Source organism: Dipodomys spectabilis, unplaced genomic scaffold (assembly GCF_019054845.1).
Source record: "Dipodomys spectabilis isolate Male_0828 unplaced genomic scaffold, ASM1905484v1 ptg000019l, whole genome shotgun sequence".
Lineage (NCBI taxonomy): Eukaryota > Metazoa > Chordata > Mammalia > Rodentia > Heteromyidae > Dipodomys > Dipodomys spectabilis.
In genome coordinates, this window is record NW_024870696.1 from 21,244,963 (window position 1) to 21,264,610 (window position 19,648).

The window sequence follows — 19,648 nt, forward strand, 5'->3', positions numbered from 1 at the left end:
TCTTTTTAGGATTATTCTAGTTCTGAGAATCTAGAAAGTTTGTGCATCCTTTCAACCATAAAGCTAACAGCAGCAATTTTAGAGTGGAATGCATGATTTCTAGAGTACTATATAAATGAGTTTTGTAGTTATGTAGTTGCTTTATTGTTTATGGAAGAAAAATGGTACATGTGACATCCACAACTCTTCATTACGATTCCTAAAAATGAGGCTCTGTTACTTATTTGGTTCAAAGTAGATTTAGGAAGAATCTGAAGTAATTTGGGTGCCATAGAGGGACAGAAATGACTGAAGTTAGACATCAGTCTCTGGTTTTCTCAGCTGGGATATCTCAGGCCTCTTCCAGCCCCAACAGCTCATGATTCCACAGTGCTCAAATCACAGGTAAAATACCTGTCAGTAGATCAAAGCACATGCATTCGATCCCCACCCCCCTCTCTCTGTCTGGCCAGCAATGGGGATTAAACTCAGGGCTTGGGCTCTGCCCTTTAACTTTTCCACTCAAGGCTTAGTGCTCTACCACTTAGCCACAGCTCCACTTCCAGCTTTTTGGTAATTAACTGAAGGATGTCATGGACTTTCCTGTCCAAGCTGGCTTTGAACTGCCATCCTCAGCTGAGTAGCTAGGATTACAAGCACTTGGCTGGATTTGATTTCTGCTACTGGTTACTGAATCTATTCACCAGATAGAAATTCCCTGGGAATTCTAGAGATCATTGTTTTGGAAACTATAAACAAACATCTGTACTCTTCTTGACAATAAAATTATTTTGTAGCTTTTATTTTAAAAAGTTGACAGTTTTGGGAATTTAACAGAGCTTTGTAGACAGGTAGGACCTGACAGGCAGGTGCTATACCACTTAAGCCATGCATGCCTCCAGGCCTTTTTGCTTTATTTTTCAATTTGGGTCTTGCTAGCTTGGACCTCAATTCTCTTATTTATGCTTCCTAAATGGCTGTGATGACAGGTATACACTACCTTACCCGGCTGGTTGAAATAAGAGTCTCATGAAGATTTTGCTCAGGCTGGCCTCAAATTGTGATCCTCCTGACAGCCACCTCTTAAATTTTTCTGAAAGTCAAAATAATAATGCCAAATGGAGTGCCGGTAGCTCATGCTTATAATCCTAACTATTCAGGAGGCTGAGATCTGAGGATTCTGGTTTGAAGTGAGCTCAAGTAGAAAAGTCCATGAAACTCTTATTATCTTCAATGAATCAGCAAAGAGCAAGAGGAGGTATGGCTCAAGTGGTCAAATACTAGCTTTGAGTGGAAAAGCCAACAAGAGTGCCAGGGACTAGTTCAAGCCCCAGTACTGGTACCAAAAAAAAAAGCCATTAACTGATTATAGTGGCTTATTTCTGTAATCACAACACTCAGGAGGCTGGTGCAGAGGACAGTAGTGAGCTTGAGGCCAGCCTTTGCTACATAATGAGACCCTGTCGTACACGGACAAACAAAATGATGTCATTTATCATAGTACTACTATGCCGATTCAAGTTAACCTGTGCTGCTGGGACTGCCAAGAAGATGGGCAGATCTTTTGCAAATCTAAGGACTCCTACAAGTAGAGCAGTGCTGCTTCTGATGACTGACTGCAAAGGGTTAACAGCTCAGTAATGCGCATCCTGTCAACCATGCGATTCTCACTTGCTACAGGTGCACAGGACCAGAACCAGAAGCAACGTGAGACAGCAGTGCAGGGGCCCTTACACGAAGACAAGCAAGGGTTTCCAGACTGAGCACTGTGAAAGGCACGGACCGTACGCCTGTGCTACGCAAGCAAGGCAGCCATCCAAAGCCCGAGGAAGCTACTGTACATACAACAGGGTGCGAGCATCGCACAGAAAAGGACACGCTCTGGGTCCTTGTGGGGTGCTCCCTGTGAGGAGGCAGAGATGCGCTGATGGGAAATGGCTATAGAAAAGGAAAGAGCTACAAATGAGGCATGCAAGAAAGACAGACACAAAGATAAACAGGAGTCTGCGAAGGGAAACGGAGGGCAGAATTAAGACTTACTCTTGGTCCTGAATGAAGCAGAGTTGGAGAGAAGATAAGGGTAGGGGGTCAGGAAAGAAAGTGAAAAGCAGGAATTAGGTCATCATTGCTTAACAGAGGTGGAAGGAGAGAAAGAAAGTAGCAGTTCGAACAGAATGGGGAAGGAGGGCAATCAGAGGCTTCAGTAGAGATAAGTACCGTAAGGGCAGGGCCGGGGATGTAGTAGGGTGGTGGAAGACTTGCCCTGCATATGCTAGGACCCACGTTCCATGCCCAGCACCACAGGAACACAAAGATCAAAACAAACACCACCAATAAAACAAAATAAAAAACAAAACAAAACAAAAACCCAGCCAAAACGCCCACATTCACCTGTCCCTAGGACCACTGGTTTACGTCTGCTGCATTTCAAAGAAGCATCTTTCAGCCCCTCCCCGATAGTTGGTGCCTCAGAGAGCCATGGGACCTGGAGCCGCCCCTCTCCACACAATCCCTCCCTGTCTAGCATCAAACCGAGCTTCCCCCACAGCCTGGGTCACAGGAGCACCGGCAGCCAGGCGGAGCCCTGGGAGGGGTTCTCCTCGGCCCCTTCCCAAAGGCTCCCAGAAAATCGAGACACCCCAGGCTGCACTCTGAGGTGCTTCACCCATCTACGCCTGAGCGTGGGAATCCCGCCCGCATCAATCAGCACAGCGGTGCTCCCCGAGGAAGCGGCTGTTTTGCTAGGCTGGGGCAGCGGCTGCCAGGAAGAGATGAGAGCAGATGAGGGCCAGCCCCCGCTCTCAGGAAAGGCCCTCCTCTCTCTCGCAGGGCATGGTCAGCGCGAATCAGTCCAGCTCTTCACCAGAGCCCCCACATAAAGAGCCGAGAGAGGACTCACCGCAGGCAGATGCTCTTTTTCTGGTCTGGAGATTCAGCTTCCGTGGATGGGGCAGGCGACTGGACTGTCGGGGACCTGCACACTTTCTTTCTGTCCTCCACACCATTCTCAGCCTCGGAGCTGGAGAAGAGAGGGAAGCACTTGATCTTAGACATCCAGAGAGAGGCGGACGGATGACCGATGAACATATCCGTCGCGTGTTTTGGAGTAGAATGATCTTCAGTTCTCACTGACAGGCTTGACTGGGATGGCTGTGACCTTTCCTGGGTCCATTCTAGCCCCTTCTAGTCCATTCTAGCTGGAAGGGCAGAGCTGCAGGTCACACCTGCTCCACTTGTAGATGTCTGAGTGTGCAGGCCCCTGCCCTGCTCGCAGGTCTGTGCTGCTCAGACTGTCTGGCCTAGATGTGTGCTGTAAAGCTGGGAGGGCCTTGGTGCACATGACACACACACACACACACACACACACACACACACACACGCACTTTATTTGCACTTCTCTGTGTCACTTACCACCTTTTGTTTGGGTTGTTGTTGTAAGCAAGCAAAGCAAGCACTTCCCTACTTTACAGTCTATAGTCTTTACAGGCCATGCAGGTGAGGCAGGATTTATTACCTTTGTTTTACAGGCAAAAACCTGATGCTCTCAGATCCATGCTGCCCACGTTCACAAAGCTACCAACTGTCTTGGTCAGGATTCAAATTCCATTCTGTCCATCTGCCAGGTGTTTGTTCATAAGTTCTCTCTTCTTCCTCACCCATCACCCACCCCCATCCTTCCAACAACTTATTAATCCATTTTTCCTTCCGTGAGAAAGCTCTAGGGTGAAGTGAGAACCCTACTCAGTTTTGCAGTAACCACAGGGTCTAAGATATAGTCAGGATTAGTAGGTTTAAGAAACATTAGAATTTGGAAAATGAGAGATGGAAGGAAGGGTGTAAGGGAGAAGACCAGTGAAGAGCGTCTGCCGACTAGGCCTCCAGTAAACGGACGAGCAAAGTGATGGATGTAGCATTTCTGTAAACTCCCTCCATCGGTGGCTGAATTGGGGACCATTTTCAAGATGAGAGACAAAGAATACTGAAGGTAGGATACAGAAGAAGGTAGGATTCATAGTTCAGCAGAGAACCCATCACACACACACACACACACACACACACACACACACACACACACACACCCTTGGAAATGAGAACAGTGTGGACAAGCCTCAAGTAAGACACACAAATCAAGCATTGCTATGACAAGTTAATTTTCATCTACGGCAGTTATTGATCAGACTGCGGGTAGACACAGCAGCACATACTAGGTGTCCTGTCTCAGAGGCACAAAGCATCGGGCAGAAATCCACTGGAGAAGTTTCCATAGGAAGACTTTCGTGCAGAGGGCAAGAATTCATCTTAGCCTTCAGCTGAATATTAAGTTTTCTGCAGGGTCAGGTTAGGACTCAAGGCAGAGCAAAAGCTGTCTTGTCCTTGTGTTTAGCAGGAGATATTCATGCTAAGAAGTGTCCCTTGGTGTGGGGATATCTTTCCTATTACATGGACTGGTGGGGATAGGATGCCCTGTGCTCTAGCACCGAATTGCAAGGGGAAGTTAATCCAGCTTGGGCTGGATTAGAACCCTTGATCTAGTCAGGCCCTTTCGTGCAGTGCAGGGTTCTAAGTGCTTAATGCTATGTGGTAGTTTGGCTCAGCGCTGAGATGCTCAAGGTATACCTCTCTCTGTTCATACTGAAGTAGCATCTTTCAGCATATTTCACCTGTGCAAAATACACAGGTGGGTTCCACTCAAAAGAGCCCATCCAGGTATTTTTCCACCCTTTGTTCTTGAACTTGAGCTTGTCTTCGGCACCGGCTCCCTCCTTCATGATCCTACCTGGAGCACATCTTCCTCAAAGCTTTCTGTCCTCCCTGGTCTCCTCCCACTGCACAGTCAGGAGCAGCAAACTCGTCTCCCCAAAGCCTCAATTACTCAGCAGGCTACCGAAGGTTCCGGCAGCCAGGGAGCTTCCCATTCTTCTTCACAGCACAACACTCATAATGTGCTCACAGTGGACATTTATATGTTGATTGGTGTGGGATTAATTATGGATTGCCTCATAAAAGAAGCAAATTCCATCTAGGGGTCATTTCAGTGTTAGGTTTCATTTACTCAAAGAGGGTACAGGCTCAAGCAAGTTAATTCCCAGTAGGTGAGATTTCTCCCAGCCAGGGTCCCTTCCCTTGGAGGTCTTGGGAAAACAGGTGAAACTGGGTATCTAAACAGTGAGTGGAGTGTGAGGAGGAGGAACAGAAAGCGTGTGGGGCCTCTCAGGAACTGAGAAAATTCTAGTCAGTGAAGCTGAACAGGCTTCATTTGATCACTAAAATAAGAAAATTGGTTTCTGTGTGTATGTGTGTTTTTAAACCTGAAGACAAGGTCTTTGTAGAAAGATTGACTGGAAGAGTCAACTAGAAAACAAACAAAAACCCAATCCTCTCAACAGGTGTTTACTGGGAAGCCCAGGACTTCCTAAGAGAGAAGTGAACCTGGCAGCTGTACCAACCCACAGATACAGAAGATGCTGGAAACTAGAATCAGGCTTCACATGGCCCAGACAAGTTACTTCTTTCCCCTTGTCTGCCAAGAGTATGCAATGGTTTGGGGCCTTGACAGCTTTTCGGCAAGAATTTCAGAGCTGCCAGACAATTATGATTATGCCAACTATGCCTCACTTCACCTAGTAGGAGACTGAATTTTTAGTACTAGCCAGGACAAGCTGGTTTCAATGAAACACTGCCACACACTGTTACACAATCTATAAATAATAATAATAAAACAACAAAAACAGGTTGGGTCAACTTTATCAACAACCCATTGTCACTTCCCGGAACTCATTAGCCTGATGATGACTTAAATTCATATTTCACAATTTGTTCACAATTAGATTGTTAAGTATAGGGTCAATTAGCATCTTTGTGGAGAAGGGCTTGTGAGGTAAGGCAAATTCAACATGCTTTTCTCTGGTTGGACCCAGTGTCCCAGGTAAGCATTCTGATATTTTCACATGCAAGTCCAGGTAAGTAAGTGAGTAAGTGACTTTTGAATACAAATTATGATTAAGCTGCATCTCAGGTGAATGAAAACAAGTACCTCACCTTGGTTTGGTTCAGAAAAACTAACTTCCTTCCTTCCTTCCCTCCCTCCCTCCTTCCTTCCTTTTTTAATTTTCTGTGCCAGTACTGGGGCTTGAACTTAGGGCCCAGGTGCTCTTTTAGCTTTTTTGCTGAAGGCTGGGCTTCATCACTTGAGCTACACCTCCACTTCTGACTTTTTTGGTTGTTTCTTAGTCTCAGGGACTTTCCTGCCTGGGCTGGCTTCGAACCTCAATCCTCAGATCTTGGCCTCCTGAGTAGCTAGAATGACAGTTACTGGTACCCAAGTACCACATTGACAATTTCCTGTTGTGAGTGTAAATTCATGTCAAATTATTCTAAATGAAGGCAGAAAAAAATTCTGTCACTGAGCTTCTTTAGGAGCGAACAGGTGGAGGCAATCTTACATGTAGTACATTTAAAAAAAAAAGATATCTCTGATCCTTACTTTAAAATCATGGTCTTGACCCACAAGGAGCCAGGATATCCATAAGGCAAATTCCTGAAAACGGCCAGGTCAGGAAATGGAGAGCCGCTGAGCACTGTCTACGCCGAACACCCAGCCAGCCCTGGGCTTGCCAAGACTGGTGCCTCACCAGCTCGTGTTTCTGAGGTGCTGTGGCTCGATGCTGTTGTAAGGTAAATGATCAGAGAAGCCACAATTTTGGAAGATGGAATCCTGGAGCCTATGACATAGTTAGTGGTCTGCACACAGCTTCCCCCAAGCATGAAGACAAGATGCCAGACCCTACCATCCACTATGTGGCCAATATGGTGCTGGCCAGACCTGACTTCCCTACTTCAAAGGAAACAAAGGACCTCTTCTTAATTTGTCTTATCGTTTTCAGATGACTCTATTCTTTACCTCACACACGGTGCACACACATGCACATCTGAGGGAAGCCGACATCCCTACTTCAATGTTTCTATGGTTTGCAGGCAGAGGTACAAAATTTGGAAAACAAGAGTTAGCCAATAATGGCGGAGGAAAGTTCTGGGAACTGTAGTCTCAGAATAAAAAGACATTCTTGTAACCACAAGGAAGGAGATTGGGGTGCCAAAACTCAAGAGGTTTGCAGGAGACCCGTTAGCTTCTCTAATTTGGTAAATTCAGAATTTCCCAATGTAGAGTTTTGCAAGTCAAGAACAATTCTATTTTACTGCATCCCTGTTTAGACATTTTCAATCAATCTATCAATGTACTTATATTTTGAACAGGAGCAGTACGCACCAGCATTAAACACAAGTTTCTAACGGAGACACACATTTCCCTCCTACACCTGTCGCCCCATGGCCCATTTCTCTCCCCAAGACCCAGCTTTTCCCAGAAGCTGTGTGTCCTTTGTGCACACTGACGTGTGTACCATTTTACATACAAATGATGGCACCCTATTCTTTGCTTCTTTTTTTGCTTATGTGTTTCCCCATCCCTACAGTCACACTTTTCCTCATTCTTTTAAATAACATCATAGAGTTCCATCATGTGGAATGAACTATAATTTAACCAGTTCCTTATCACTGGGCATTTAGGTGGATCTGAGTTTTTGCAAAATACGTAGAGCATGGCAATGAATGACTTTACAGGTTGATTATAGATGAATAGACCCAAAGGTAATTTCTTGGAAAGGCAACTACTGTGTCAAAAGGCACACTGCCCTAGATAGAACTTCATGACCCACACCCACAAGACACAGTGGAGTTTACACATTCTTATATGTGTGTGTGTGTGTATCTATATATCTATGTTCATGTCCATGAATATGTAGGTCCTTTAGGTCTAGCTTCCACATATAAGCAAAAACATATCTTTGGCCTATCTCTCTCAACATGTTCTCCAACTATTTTCCTGAAGATGACCTGATTTTTTCTTTATGGATGTGTCATATTCCATATCTGTATACCATTATCTTCTTTATCCATTCGTTTGTTGTTGGGCATCTCCGCTGATTCCATTTGGCTACTGTGAACTGCAGTCACATTGCTATTGGGCATGGCTATCTCATGGAATGTAATTATGTTAATACACCTCTGTTCACAGTAGCCAGGATGTCAGAAGGCCTATTTTCAGTTCCTTGAGGAAATGCCATACTAGTTTCTACAGTGAATGAAGGTTTCTGATTCCCTGAACCATCATCAGCATCTGGTTTTGTTTTTATTTTTTTTAATGATTGCCATTCTGACTAAGTGAGAGGGAATCCTAGTGTGGTTTTGATTTGCATTCCCTTATGGTAACGTTGAATACTTCTTCATGTATCTACTAGCCACTTATATTTCTTCTCACAGCTGTCTAATCATTTAGTAATTGGATTATTTGTTCTTCTGCTATTTAATTTTTTTGAGCTCTTTGTATTACTCCGTTGTTGAATAGTTGGAGAAGATTTCCTCCCAGACCATGTGTTGCCTCTTAGTTCTGATAATTGTTTCTTTTGCTGTGCAGACACTTTTTATTTTTATTTTTTGAGAAAATGGACTTCTCTTTTTAATTAGTTGTAATAACAGAAAAGTTTATAGATGTCCTTGCCCTAGTATTATTTCAGACCATAAAAGTTATTATCCAGCTTGCACTTTAGTTAACAATAATAATATGAAGCATGAACTCAGGTCCTCCTGCTCTGCTCTTACTTGCTTCTTTCACTCAAGGCTGGCACTCTGCCACTTGAGCCACAGCTCTGTTTCGATCTTTTTGCTCATTAACGAGAGAAAAGAGTCTCACAGACTTTCTTGTCCGGGCTGGTGTCACACTGCAGTCCTCAGATCTCAGCCTCTTTACTAAGATTACAGATGTGAGCCAGGAACACCTGGCTGAATCTTGAGTATTTAATTTATAAATAATTTGAGTTAATATATTGATTTTTGTTTAAATGTCCAAATAGTTATAAGTATCTCACAGCTAAATCTAACGTTTGCTACTAAGGTGTTTTCAGATGGTACATTTTTAAGAACAGAATTCCAGGCAAATTACAATAATGTAATACATTATACATTATTTTTTTCATTTGTTTTCTTGGTTCCTCTATTGAAATTTTTTCCTCAGTAAACTTACCAGTTTATAAGACTTATTTTTAGAAGAAAATAAAAAGTCTGGAATATAGCTTTAATTCTTTATTACTTATTTTTGTTAATTTTTCTTTTTTGCAGAAACTTTTTCATTTTTCCATTTGGCAATTCTTGCTCTTGCTGGGAAACTGGAACCCTATTTAGAAAATAATTACCTGTGCCTATAACTTCCAGAGTTTTCCCTATAGTAAGCTTGACGTTTCAGGTCTTATTTTCAGCTCATTAACCCATTTGGAGTTTTTTTTTTTTTTTTTTTTGCCAGTCCTGGAGCTTGAACTCATGGACTCCCTGAGCCTCACTGTGCTCAAGGCTAGCACTCTACCACTTAAGCCACAGCACCACTTCTGGATTTTTCTGTTTATGTGGTGCTGAGGAATCGAACCCAGGGCTTCATGCATGCTAGGCAAGCGCTCTACCACAGAGCCACCTTCCCAGCCCTGTATTTTGTGTGTGTGTGTGTGTGATAATGAAATGGCTGTTCCGTATGGTTTTACCCCTGGATCTCCTATTGTGTTCCACATGACTTTGGGTCTGTTTTTGTGGTAGCACCAGGCTGTTTTTGTTACAATAGCCCTGTAGTATAATTTGAAGCCCACCCAGTACCATGATACCTACAGCAGTATTCTTTTTACTCAGGATTGCATTTGCTACTTTGGGTCTTCTATGCTTCAATATGAAATTTTGGATGTGTGTGTGTGTGTGTGCCAGTTGTATAGTTCATTTTCAACATAGTGTCTAGTGGGGATCACTGCTACTCATTCTTTTTTGAAGCTATTCTTCCACTAGCGGTTGCTATATATCAGAGTAAGTTACTTTGTGTATACCAAAGATATAATGGAGAGCATTTATTTGATTAGCGCTCTTGGCCTTAGGGTTTGTTTGCTTTGGAGAAAGAGTCTCAGCCTGGCCTGGAACTCACTATTCACTAGCCCAGCTGGGCCTTAAGCTCATGATCCTCCTGTTTCAGCCTCCTGAATGCTGGGATGAAAAGTATGTAGCACCACAGCTGGCTAGAACCAGTTTTTAAACAGAATAAAAAATATTCAAACATAAATACAAAGGAATGGGGCATTAAAGTCTAGAAAAATTATATAAAGTATCATATTAATAAATCTTTCGCTATTAGAGTAAATACTTCAAGTAGCATACATATCGAAGAAGTGTGAACAGCAGCTTAGGGACCTCAGAAACAGCTATCAATTAAAACCTAGATTATGGAGAGTAACATGGTCATTGGGGATATTTTTTTAGAGAGAAAAGGAGCATGCCATGTAATAAATCAAAACAGCCATTTGGAATGAAAGATAACTCTGAAGATAAAATGAAGCAGAGCTGTTCACTCTAGCTTCCAGGGTGATAAGAAATAACTTTCTGTTGTTTATGAGCCACAGTTTATGGTGACAACAGCCTGAATGCATTAAGACACCGGGTTGTTTTTCTCTTGTAGGAAAAGAGTAAGTGTGGACCAGGTAGAGAGTAAGAAATGAAAGGCGGGCGGGGCGGGGGGTGCACTGCAGTGGGAGGCGGCATCTCTAAGACAAGTTTTATGTGCAAAACATTCCTTCACCTTAATATAAATTCCTCTTGGATTAAGTTTCACTTCCCTTGCTGTTACTGTAGGGAAAGTGTACTGAGGGAAACAAATCTTATTGGGGTGCCAAGGGGTGGAATGCACCCTGGCAGGAAGCCGTGTATTTGTCCTCCAGGGACCATGGCACCTGTGGATAGTGAAGTCAGTCACATATTTTTTCTTCTTCTTCTTTTTGTTGGTCGTGGGTCTTGAACTCTGGGCCTGGGCGTTGTCCCTCAGCTCTTCAGCTCAAGGCTAGCGCTCTACCACTTGAGTTACAGCACCACTTCTGGTTTTCTGGTGATTCATTGGAGATAAGCGTCTCATGGACTTTCCTGCCTGGGCTGGCTTTGAACTGTGATCCTCAGATCTCAGCCTCCCGAGTAGCTAGGATGACAGACGTGAGCCACTGGCGCCTGGCTAGTCAGCACATTTCAAGTTAAGAGACAAAGACAGGGCCACCAGAAGCAGTCTTGCGGGAGACAAATGTCTGCTTTGGTGTGAGGGCTGCGCTGTCCTCCGGGGAGGGGCCGTGCTGCTCCTGCCCTGAGCTGTGTGAGCTGCCTCCCGCTTGCCAGAGTGAGCTCCAAGCTAAGCGATATGGGCACTGCATTAGACTTAATGGCAGAGAGAGGCCGGGCGCTGGCGGCTCCCAGCTGTAATCACAGCTACTCAGGAGGCTGGGATCTGAGGATCACGGTTTGAAGCCGGCTGGGGCAGGGAAATTCTGTGAGACTCTTTATCTCCAGTTTCCCACCAAAAAGCCGGAAGTGGAGGTATGGCTCAAGCGGTAGAATGTCAGCCTGGAGCGAAAAAAGCCAACTGAGTGTTCAGGCCCTGAGTTCAAGCCCCAGTACTGTCACCCAAATAAATAACAAATAAATAAAAATAAAGGCATTGAGTGTCCAAAATATCGGGGAGGGGGGCATTTCAGAAACCTCTCTCTTTTTTCTTTCTCCCTCACTCAAACTGCTCTCCTTCCTTCCTGCTTCTCTGGTGTGCTGATCTCATGGTTCAGTAGCACAGGGCGTCCACAGGGCTGCGTAGAGGAACTTTCCAGAAGTGGGTGAGACGCATTGCTACATCATACCAGACAACCTACACAGTAAGCCACAATGCAGATGTTGTTAGAACATGCCAAGATGATCTTTGTTTAAAATCCAGGTGTTATGCAGCCATCAGCAGGGGCTAGTAGTACCTGCTTGTAGTCTCAGCTCCTTGGGAGGCTGAGGCAGGAAGATTGCTTAAGCCCAGGAGTTTGTAGTTACCCTAAGCAATACAGCAAGAACCGGTATAAAGAATATGTCCATACATGAATAATAAACACAAACGAAGCAAAAGTAAAATGAACAAATTCAACCTTGAAAAGAGGCAATGTTTCTTCTCCCCCACATTTTTTTTTCCAGCAGCAGGGTTTGAACTCAGAGCCTTTCGCTCTCACTTGGCTTTTTCACTCAAAGCTGAACTCTACTACTCAAGCCACCTCTCCTTTCCACAATGTTGTGTCTTAAAAAGCGCTTTACCTAAATATTAGAGAAGACAGTTCTGCACCAACGGCTTTGATTTAATCAAAGCAAAATACTTCTAAATCAAGCATATTTAGAAAAATAGCAGTCACTCCTATCCTATGACAGAAATTAAGACAGAGCCTTTTGTTATTTCAAATTACAAAATTACAAATTTAATAAATGCTAACATAAGTGCCCTAAGAAATGTAATTACTTTTGAGTCAGGTTTTTCCCTAGAATTTACCTATTTCTTGGTACATATTAGTGTCAATAATATAGTTATTCTGTATCTTATCACATAATGTAACAGTAAAATGTATTATAATTTGTACATGCATGCAAGACACAGAATAATTGCAGAATTAGTGATAATTCCTCACTGTTGTTAAAAACTTTTTAATATTTAGTCCAGTAATTTATACTAGACAGCTGGCACTTTTGTTCAAGGAAATAAACAGATTCTAAACAGATTTCAGTTTTACTGGACATTCTTTATGTTTCCTGTCACAGAAACTCATTTCTCTACTGGCTATGTGACACATGCAGTCTTGCAAAACTTTTTCCTCTGTCTCTTCCTTCTTTCTTCCCACTCCTTCCTACAGGGTTTCCCAGAGGACTTTTCCTTGCATTGTGCTTTGCTATTACCATGCAATGTGTGCACTTTTTGAGGCACACAGTCAGACGAGAGCTTTGAGAAACCATAAAGCTGCCATCCTGGAGACTGCAGGCTCGCATTACTCTCAGACTTAGCCTATCACTTCCTCACCAAGACCCCATCAGATACCTGCCTCCTTGGTATTTTCTAGTTACCTTTCCTCCTTTCTCTCGTTTGGTTGACTTAGTTAGGGTCTCAAATGTTTTGTCTGGACCACTACCCCTCTCACTCCTGAGTCAGACAATGTCTCCTTTTATTTCCCGAAAAGATCACTTTGCCCTTGGATTTTCAAGAAAGAGGACACCACAAACGCAAATGAGGTCACAGTATGCACCTGCCAATGAATCCCCTCACCCGCTTCAAGCCTTTGTGGTTTTCCCTGGCCTTCAGATCAGAGGTGAAGCTGAGGAGTCCAGCAAATGGCTGTTCTGCAAGCTGCTGCCTCTTCAGAGGGTGGTGTTGTGATTGTTTGGCAGTATTGGGATTTGAACTCAGGGTCACACTTGTGAGGTAGCAGCTCTACCACTGAGCCATACCTCTGGCTGCCTTAGGTCTAGCCTCTTGTCATGCTTTCTGCCGAGGACTCGACCTGGGATGCTCTGCTTGCTCTTGTGTAGTGAGTGCGTCTGGAAGCCACGCATGTCCTTCAAGGTTTAGCTCTGGCTGAAGTCACATTCTTAAAGATGCCTGCTCCACTCCATTGGGCCCTGAGGGCTGAAAGTCTAGGGGCTCCAACCCAGTTCCGTAGAAGGTCTGACTCTCATAGAAGCTTACTGTGTGGGGCTGTCATTTGCTTATCTTTCTCTGGCTTAAACCTTAAACCACTGAAGGGTAGTTCAGAGACTGAACTAGAAGGCACTTGGGCTAAGGCACCTATCTGCTTTCCAGTTCTTCTGCACGAAGGTCAGACTGACTCCCTGAAGGTGCTGGGTGGAGAAGGAACATTTCCATGAAGCAGCTCCACCGGTCCTCTCCCAGGACGGACTGGACCTCCGTCATGGAGGACGGGTTACAGCTCTGGGTTATGGCTGGATGATCTCAGCGTTCCTGCTGGAGGGCGCCACCACACCTTCCTGCATTGGACTTTTAGAGTCTAAAGAGCCATGTTTAAATATAGACTTTTCTTCACTTTCCTCCTTCTCGGAAATGGAAAAGGCTCTAGAAGAGCCTTTGTTTTATGACAGTTTTAAGGACAGTCTTGATGCTGGAGCTGGGAGTGGCATCTTCATACAGGACGTGTGTCGTGATGCATTGTCTGATGAAGATCCTGAGCTTTCCTGTCTCCACTCCAGGACTTCCTTCCCACAGCCTGTGTCACAGGGATGCGCGATACGGAGTGACTGTCCAATCGTTCTCCAGAAAACAGACTCTCCATCCGCGTGTGTGTGTGTGTGTGTGTGTGTGTGTGTGTGTGTGTGTGTGTGTGTATGTATGGGCCAGTACCAGGAGTTGAACTCAGGACCTTGCACTCTCACCTGGCTTGTTTCCTTGGTTGAGACTCTACCACTTCAGTCATGCCCACAGTGGGGCTTGAATTTTGGGCTTGGGTGCTGTCCCTCAGCTCTTGAACTCAAGGCTAGCGCTCTACCACTTGAGCCACAGTGCCACTTCCAGGTTTCTGGTGGTTTACTGGAGGTAAGAGTCTCATGGACGTTCCTGCCCAGGCTGGCTTTGAACCACCATCCTCAGATCTCAGCCTCTTGAGTAGCTAGGATTACAGGTGTGAGCCACCAAAGCCTGTCTTCTGGCTTATTAATGGTTAATTGGAGATGTAATATTTTGGACTTTTCTGCTTGGGTTGGCTCTGAGCCATGATCCTCAGCCTCGCAAGTAGCTAGGATTACAGATGTGAGCTACCAGTGGCAGGTTATTATAACTGACATTAAAAAGTGAGTGCAATCTAGCTCTATGTAGTAGGACTTAGGACTAGAGTGGACTAAAGCCTCTCCAGGCAAAGGGCTGGGAATCTGGGAACCTGTATGTGGCTGGGGCCCCATTTCCTGCACTAGTCCCCAGGCTGCTGTTGCTTGCACAGCAGGAAGTACTCACTTTGATGTCACGGGGGACCAGGGCCCCTTTTCTCTGGCGCCCTATGGCTCTAGCTATCCTCGAGAAGGGAAGAAACAAAAATGATATCCCCAAATCTCAATGGCTGGGTGCTGACGGGAGATTCCCAGTTGCAGGTCTCAGCATGAAGTGAGTTATAATTGTAAACAGAAAATATCTAAGTAAACAGAAAGGCATCACCATGACTCTAGGTGGGAGGACGGAGCCAAAGCTGTATCCTGTCGGTGCCTCGCACCGCTGCAGCTCCCCCATCCTCTACCCAGTGGAAAGTTCTAAGAGAATGTGAGCGAGCGCAGGACTCTCCATCAAGCCCACACTCAGGACTAGCTGGGCTTTCACACAGAAGTGCTCATCTGGCTTCCCAACTTGGTAGACCTGAATACAGCTCTGAACCCATCTGAAGAAGAAGCACCATATGGGTTTGAAACAAAATATGGAGTTCTAGGCACACAGTCCAGTCCAGTCCCTTGCTATATATAATTCAGTCCTCTGAAAAGGAAGCTTCCCGCTCTGGGAACTGTTTGTTGATTATACGGTGTGCTTAGACCCTATGATCAACGGTCTGTGGACTCTTCTCGGAGAGAGGCCCCCCACACGTGAGAAGCCCCTGGTGCTGGGAGGCAGGCGCGCTGCCATGCACTCCTGAGCCTGACTTAAGACCTTCTCAAGTCTTTTTCCACCCTCAGAAGTCTTGGAAGCAGTGATCTGAGTACCAACAAAGCCAAGATTTTTAGGCCAAGTGGGAACAGAATGGATTGTTTTGCTTTTTCCACCCAGCAATTTTCTAAGGGAAGCTGGAAAGGAGTGGTGAATTTATCATAGCATAAATATAGTTTGAAAAATGCACCTACAATAGGGTTTTGACTGAGCTTGTTTCAAAACGATGACTGATGTAAATAATTAACATTCAGATGAAGAAGGTGGCGAAGATGAAATGAGAGGTCAGTTGGTTAATGAAGTATCAAATCCTCCCTACTTTTGGTTTGCCTAGTATTCATGGCTTAGATAATTTTTCTGTTCAATAGTAAACCCTTCTGTTTGTATGTAAGTGTCTTACATACACATTAGGAAGAATAAGTATTCCTCTTAGGATTTTACAATGCTGTTGTAAAATTTAGTTGTGTGTTTTCTAAAGACAACACAAATACACTACAACAAGTTGTTTTAGCCAGACAGAAAGTTTGATTTAAAACTTTTCAGTGCTAGAAAACAAAGATTTGAGCAGATACAATCTTGTAGCCACCATTATAGCTATCTGTCATATTTCTCCTTCTCAATGAAACACCTGAAATTCAGAAGTACATTTTATGCATCTGTAACAAGCGGGTTCATGTATTTCTATGGAAATCCATTGGGGAGCTCTTCTGACTAGAACTGCATATATTGTCTGTTTCACATTTTATAATTATCCATTACAATGGAAATTGTGAAAAATTTGTTGTAGGCCACATTTTGTCTAATGGTTTTCCCATGCATTGTGATTAAATAAATGACCTCCACATGAAAACTATGGAAAAGAAGAAAAGTTGGGCCAGGCACTAGTAACTCATGCCTATAGTCCTAGCTATTTAGGAGGCTGAGATCTGATGGTCATGTTTCAAAGTCAGCCTGGATAGAAAACTCTTCTGAGACTCCTATTTCCAATTAACGAATCCTACCAACTAACCACCCCTCTCCCTCCAAAAAATAAGAGCCAGAAGTAGAGCTGTGGCTCAAGAAGTAGAGCATTAGCCTTGAGCACAAAAGCTCAGGGCCAGTGTCTGGCCTCAATGACTGTCCTTCGAATACCTGTATATAATCTGAACACTATATAAGATAAAGAACATAAAATGGAGCATTGTGAGGATGACAACAGAGAGGGGTGGCTCTGAATGAACTTGGGAAAGGTTCTCAGAGCCTGCTTCCTCCTTAACACTCATAGGGGAGGAGTCTATAATGAGCAATTCACAGCTCACAGTCCAATGCTGTCTGCCTGTTTAACTTCATCCTATGACCTAAGACCCAATTTCAGGGTTAATGATTCAAACAGTGGACATTATCTTCATGCTATTACATTTCAAATAATCCCAGTTAATAACACTGTCTTAGTGTTGAAAACACACCAGTATTTTCTATAAAACTAGACACCCAAGTTTAAGGAGAATATATTAAGTTGTATGTTTTTATTAAACTCCTGGGGCTTGAACAAGGCCTAGGTGCTGTGCTAGAGCTTTTGTGTTCAAGACTAATGCTCTACCAGTTGAGTAACAACTCCATTTATGGCTATTTTTGTTGGTTTATTGAGATGTGAGTCCCACAGACTTTCTTGCCTGGGCTAGCTACATCAGTATCCCAAATAGCAAAAATTATAGGTGTGGACCATCGATGCCCAGGTATTAATTTGTGTCAACTTTATTCATTTTTCCTTTTGTAATTTCTACAAAACTTCTTACTTCAAGATTATAGTGGCTTTTGCTTTCTTCTAGTATTTCTATGTGTTTAGTTTGTGTTTAAATGTGTGATGTAAGGAACTTACTGTAATTATGAAGAAAATAGGTTTCCAATTTAATTTTTTTCCTGGTTGGTTTACCAATTGCTTCAAATCTGTGGGCAAACCCATCAGATTTGAAAATATCTCCGGAGAGTTTTGGATTTTTTTTTCTGGACCTTCAGTAAGGTACATTTACTGTGATAAGTTGCAAGACTATCTTGCTATCATTCAGATTTGATCTGGCTATTCCGGAATACCTTGTTGTTTGAGAAGAATCTGGATCATTCCATACTGTTTTCTCAGGAGTCTGAGATTTTGTTTGGAGTTGCACTAAATTTATAAATTTGAGGAACACTTTTATATTCAATTTTTTTTTTTTTTTTTGGTCCGGTCGTGGGGCCTGAACTCTGGGCCTGGGCACTGTCCCTCAGCTCTTCAGCTCAAGGCTAGCGCTCTACCACTTGAGCCACAGCGCCACTTCTGCCTGTTTTTTTTGTTTTTTTTTTTTTTTTTTGCTTATGTGGTGCTGAGGAATGGAACCCAGGGCCTCAAGCATGCAAGGCAAGCGCTCTACCACTGAGCCACCTTCCCAGCCCTCAATTTTTCTTTGGAAGAAAGTTAACATCTTCATTTATTCTTTAGTAGGTATGCTGTTTTACTTTACACCCTATTAAATTTACTTCTTGGTCTGTTATATTTTTGATTGTTTGAATGTACCTCTTATTCATTTTTTTTTTAAATTTATATTGGCCACACTTGCTCTCACTCAGCTTTCTTGCTTATGGCTAGGGCTTTACAATTGTGTCATACCTCCAGTTTGCATTCTGCTGATTAACTGAGATGGAATCTTATGGGATTGTTCTGCCTGGGTTGGCTTTGATGTTCCAGATTTCAGCCTCCTAAAGTAGCTAGGATTAGGTGTAAGCCATGGTGCCCAGCTCCAATTTTATTTTTTTTACTTGTTACTGTTGATAAGAAAGATACTTGAAATTTATAATTTTTCTATTAACCGGTCAACTTACTAAATTTTCTTGTTTTTAACTGCTTTTGTAAACTTGGGTTTAATAAAAACTATGTAACACATTTCTACCTCTACTTAACTTGAATGTGAAGAAAGTCCAGCCTCCCACTCATTGCCCTGATCTGAGCTGCCTTTACTTTTCTGCCCTCTGACATACTTTCCCTTGTTTTAGAATTCCGACATCTAACAACTGTGACCTTTACTCTTCACCACAGAGATCACTTTACATCACAGTGTGGCTGTATCATGGCGTAGATTGCTCCATATGGTGATCCTTTGTTCCCCACGGTCTGTCTCTGGTCACTTAATCTTGCAATCACCACCCACTCTCACCTTCTATGCTCTTTGGCCTCAGAGACAGACATGAGTCCTTCATATTTCTGTGTCCTTCTAGACCCTTCTGACTCGAAGACTTCCTTCTGGAGGCAGCTGGGGCCACACATGTGACTGACTGCTCTGTTTCCAGTCATTCCAGTCATCTGATGTCCAATGAGCATAGTACCCCTTGCCACCAGATTAGCTCAGAGTTAGTCCTGTTACCTTATAGATCCTGGATTCTAAGTAGGCTGAAAGGGGAAAAAAATGTACAGTCCTCTGGCAGATCGGGTCCTTTGTTGCTATTTAGACCCTCAAAAGTCTCTTGGACACCGTCCTCTCCCACTTCCTGAATTCATACTAAAAACACTCTCCTCACCTCTCCAGCGCCTAACCAAATGCAGCTTATCCCTGTGAAGGGGCTATGCCACGATTACTCTAAGAAGAATGAAATCTGAAGTCTTCAAATGAGATCACCACGGGTCTCCTGACCCGCAGCTCTGTGTCTGTTCCTACTACGTCTATGTCTATCCATCTCTCTGGTTTCAGAAGTTAAGCTCTCTCCCTCTCATTCATGCCCCAGTCCCTTTCCAGATATTTCTGGGCTTGATCCACCAGCTATTAGATCTACCATCCACTCCTTCTCCTAGTTTATACATAGGTTCACAGACTTAAAAATCAAAACTGTCCACTTACCTCACTGTCCCAGTTACCTCCTCTTTCTTTTGCTTCTTAGCCACACTCTGAAGACTGCTGTCTACAAAGCTGTGAAGACTCTAAACCATTGTCTACATGGACATGTCTGCTTCTCCCATTGCCACATAACCCAGCCAATGGCAGCCTGGCGTCAAGGCCTACGATCCCAAAGTTCACCAGTGATTTCTATACCACTAAATGCCAGGAGCATTTCTGGTGGTACCTGCCACTGTTGGCTATCTCTTCAGATTCTCCTTACCTTGTCTGTTTTTCC

At 43.7% G+C, this 19,648-nt stretch overlaps 1 protein-coding gene across 3 annotated transcripts in view; it reads right to left on the minus strand.

The window, feature by feature from the left end:
• Gramd2b (GRAM domain containing 2B) overlaps nucleotides 1-19,648 on the minus strand; it is a 90,221-nt gene that overhangs the window by 24,911 nt on the left and 45,662 nt on the right. For all 3 annotated transcript variants that reach the window (XM_042674673.1, XM_042674670.1, XM_042674671.1), the window contains exon 2: nucleotides 2,879-2,998. In XM_042674673.1, coding sequence (XP_042530607.1) covers nucleotides 2,879-2,998 — 120 coding nt within the window. The remainder of the gene's footprint in view (nucleotides 1-2,878; nucleotides 2,999-19,648) is intronic.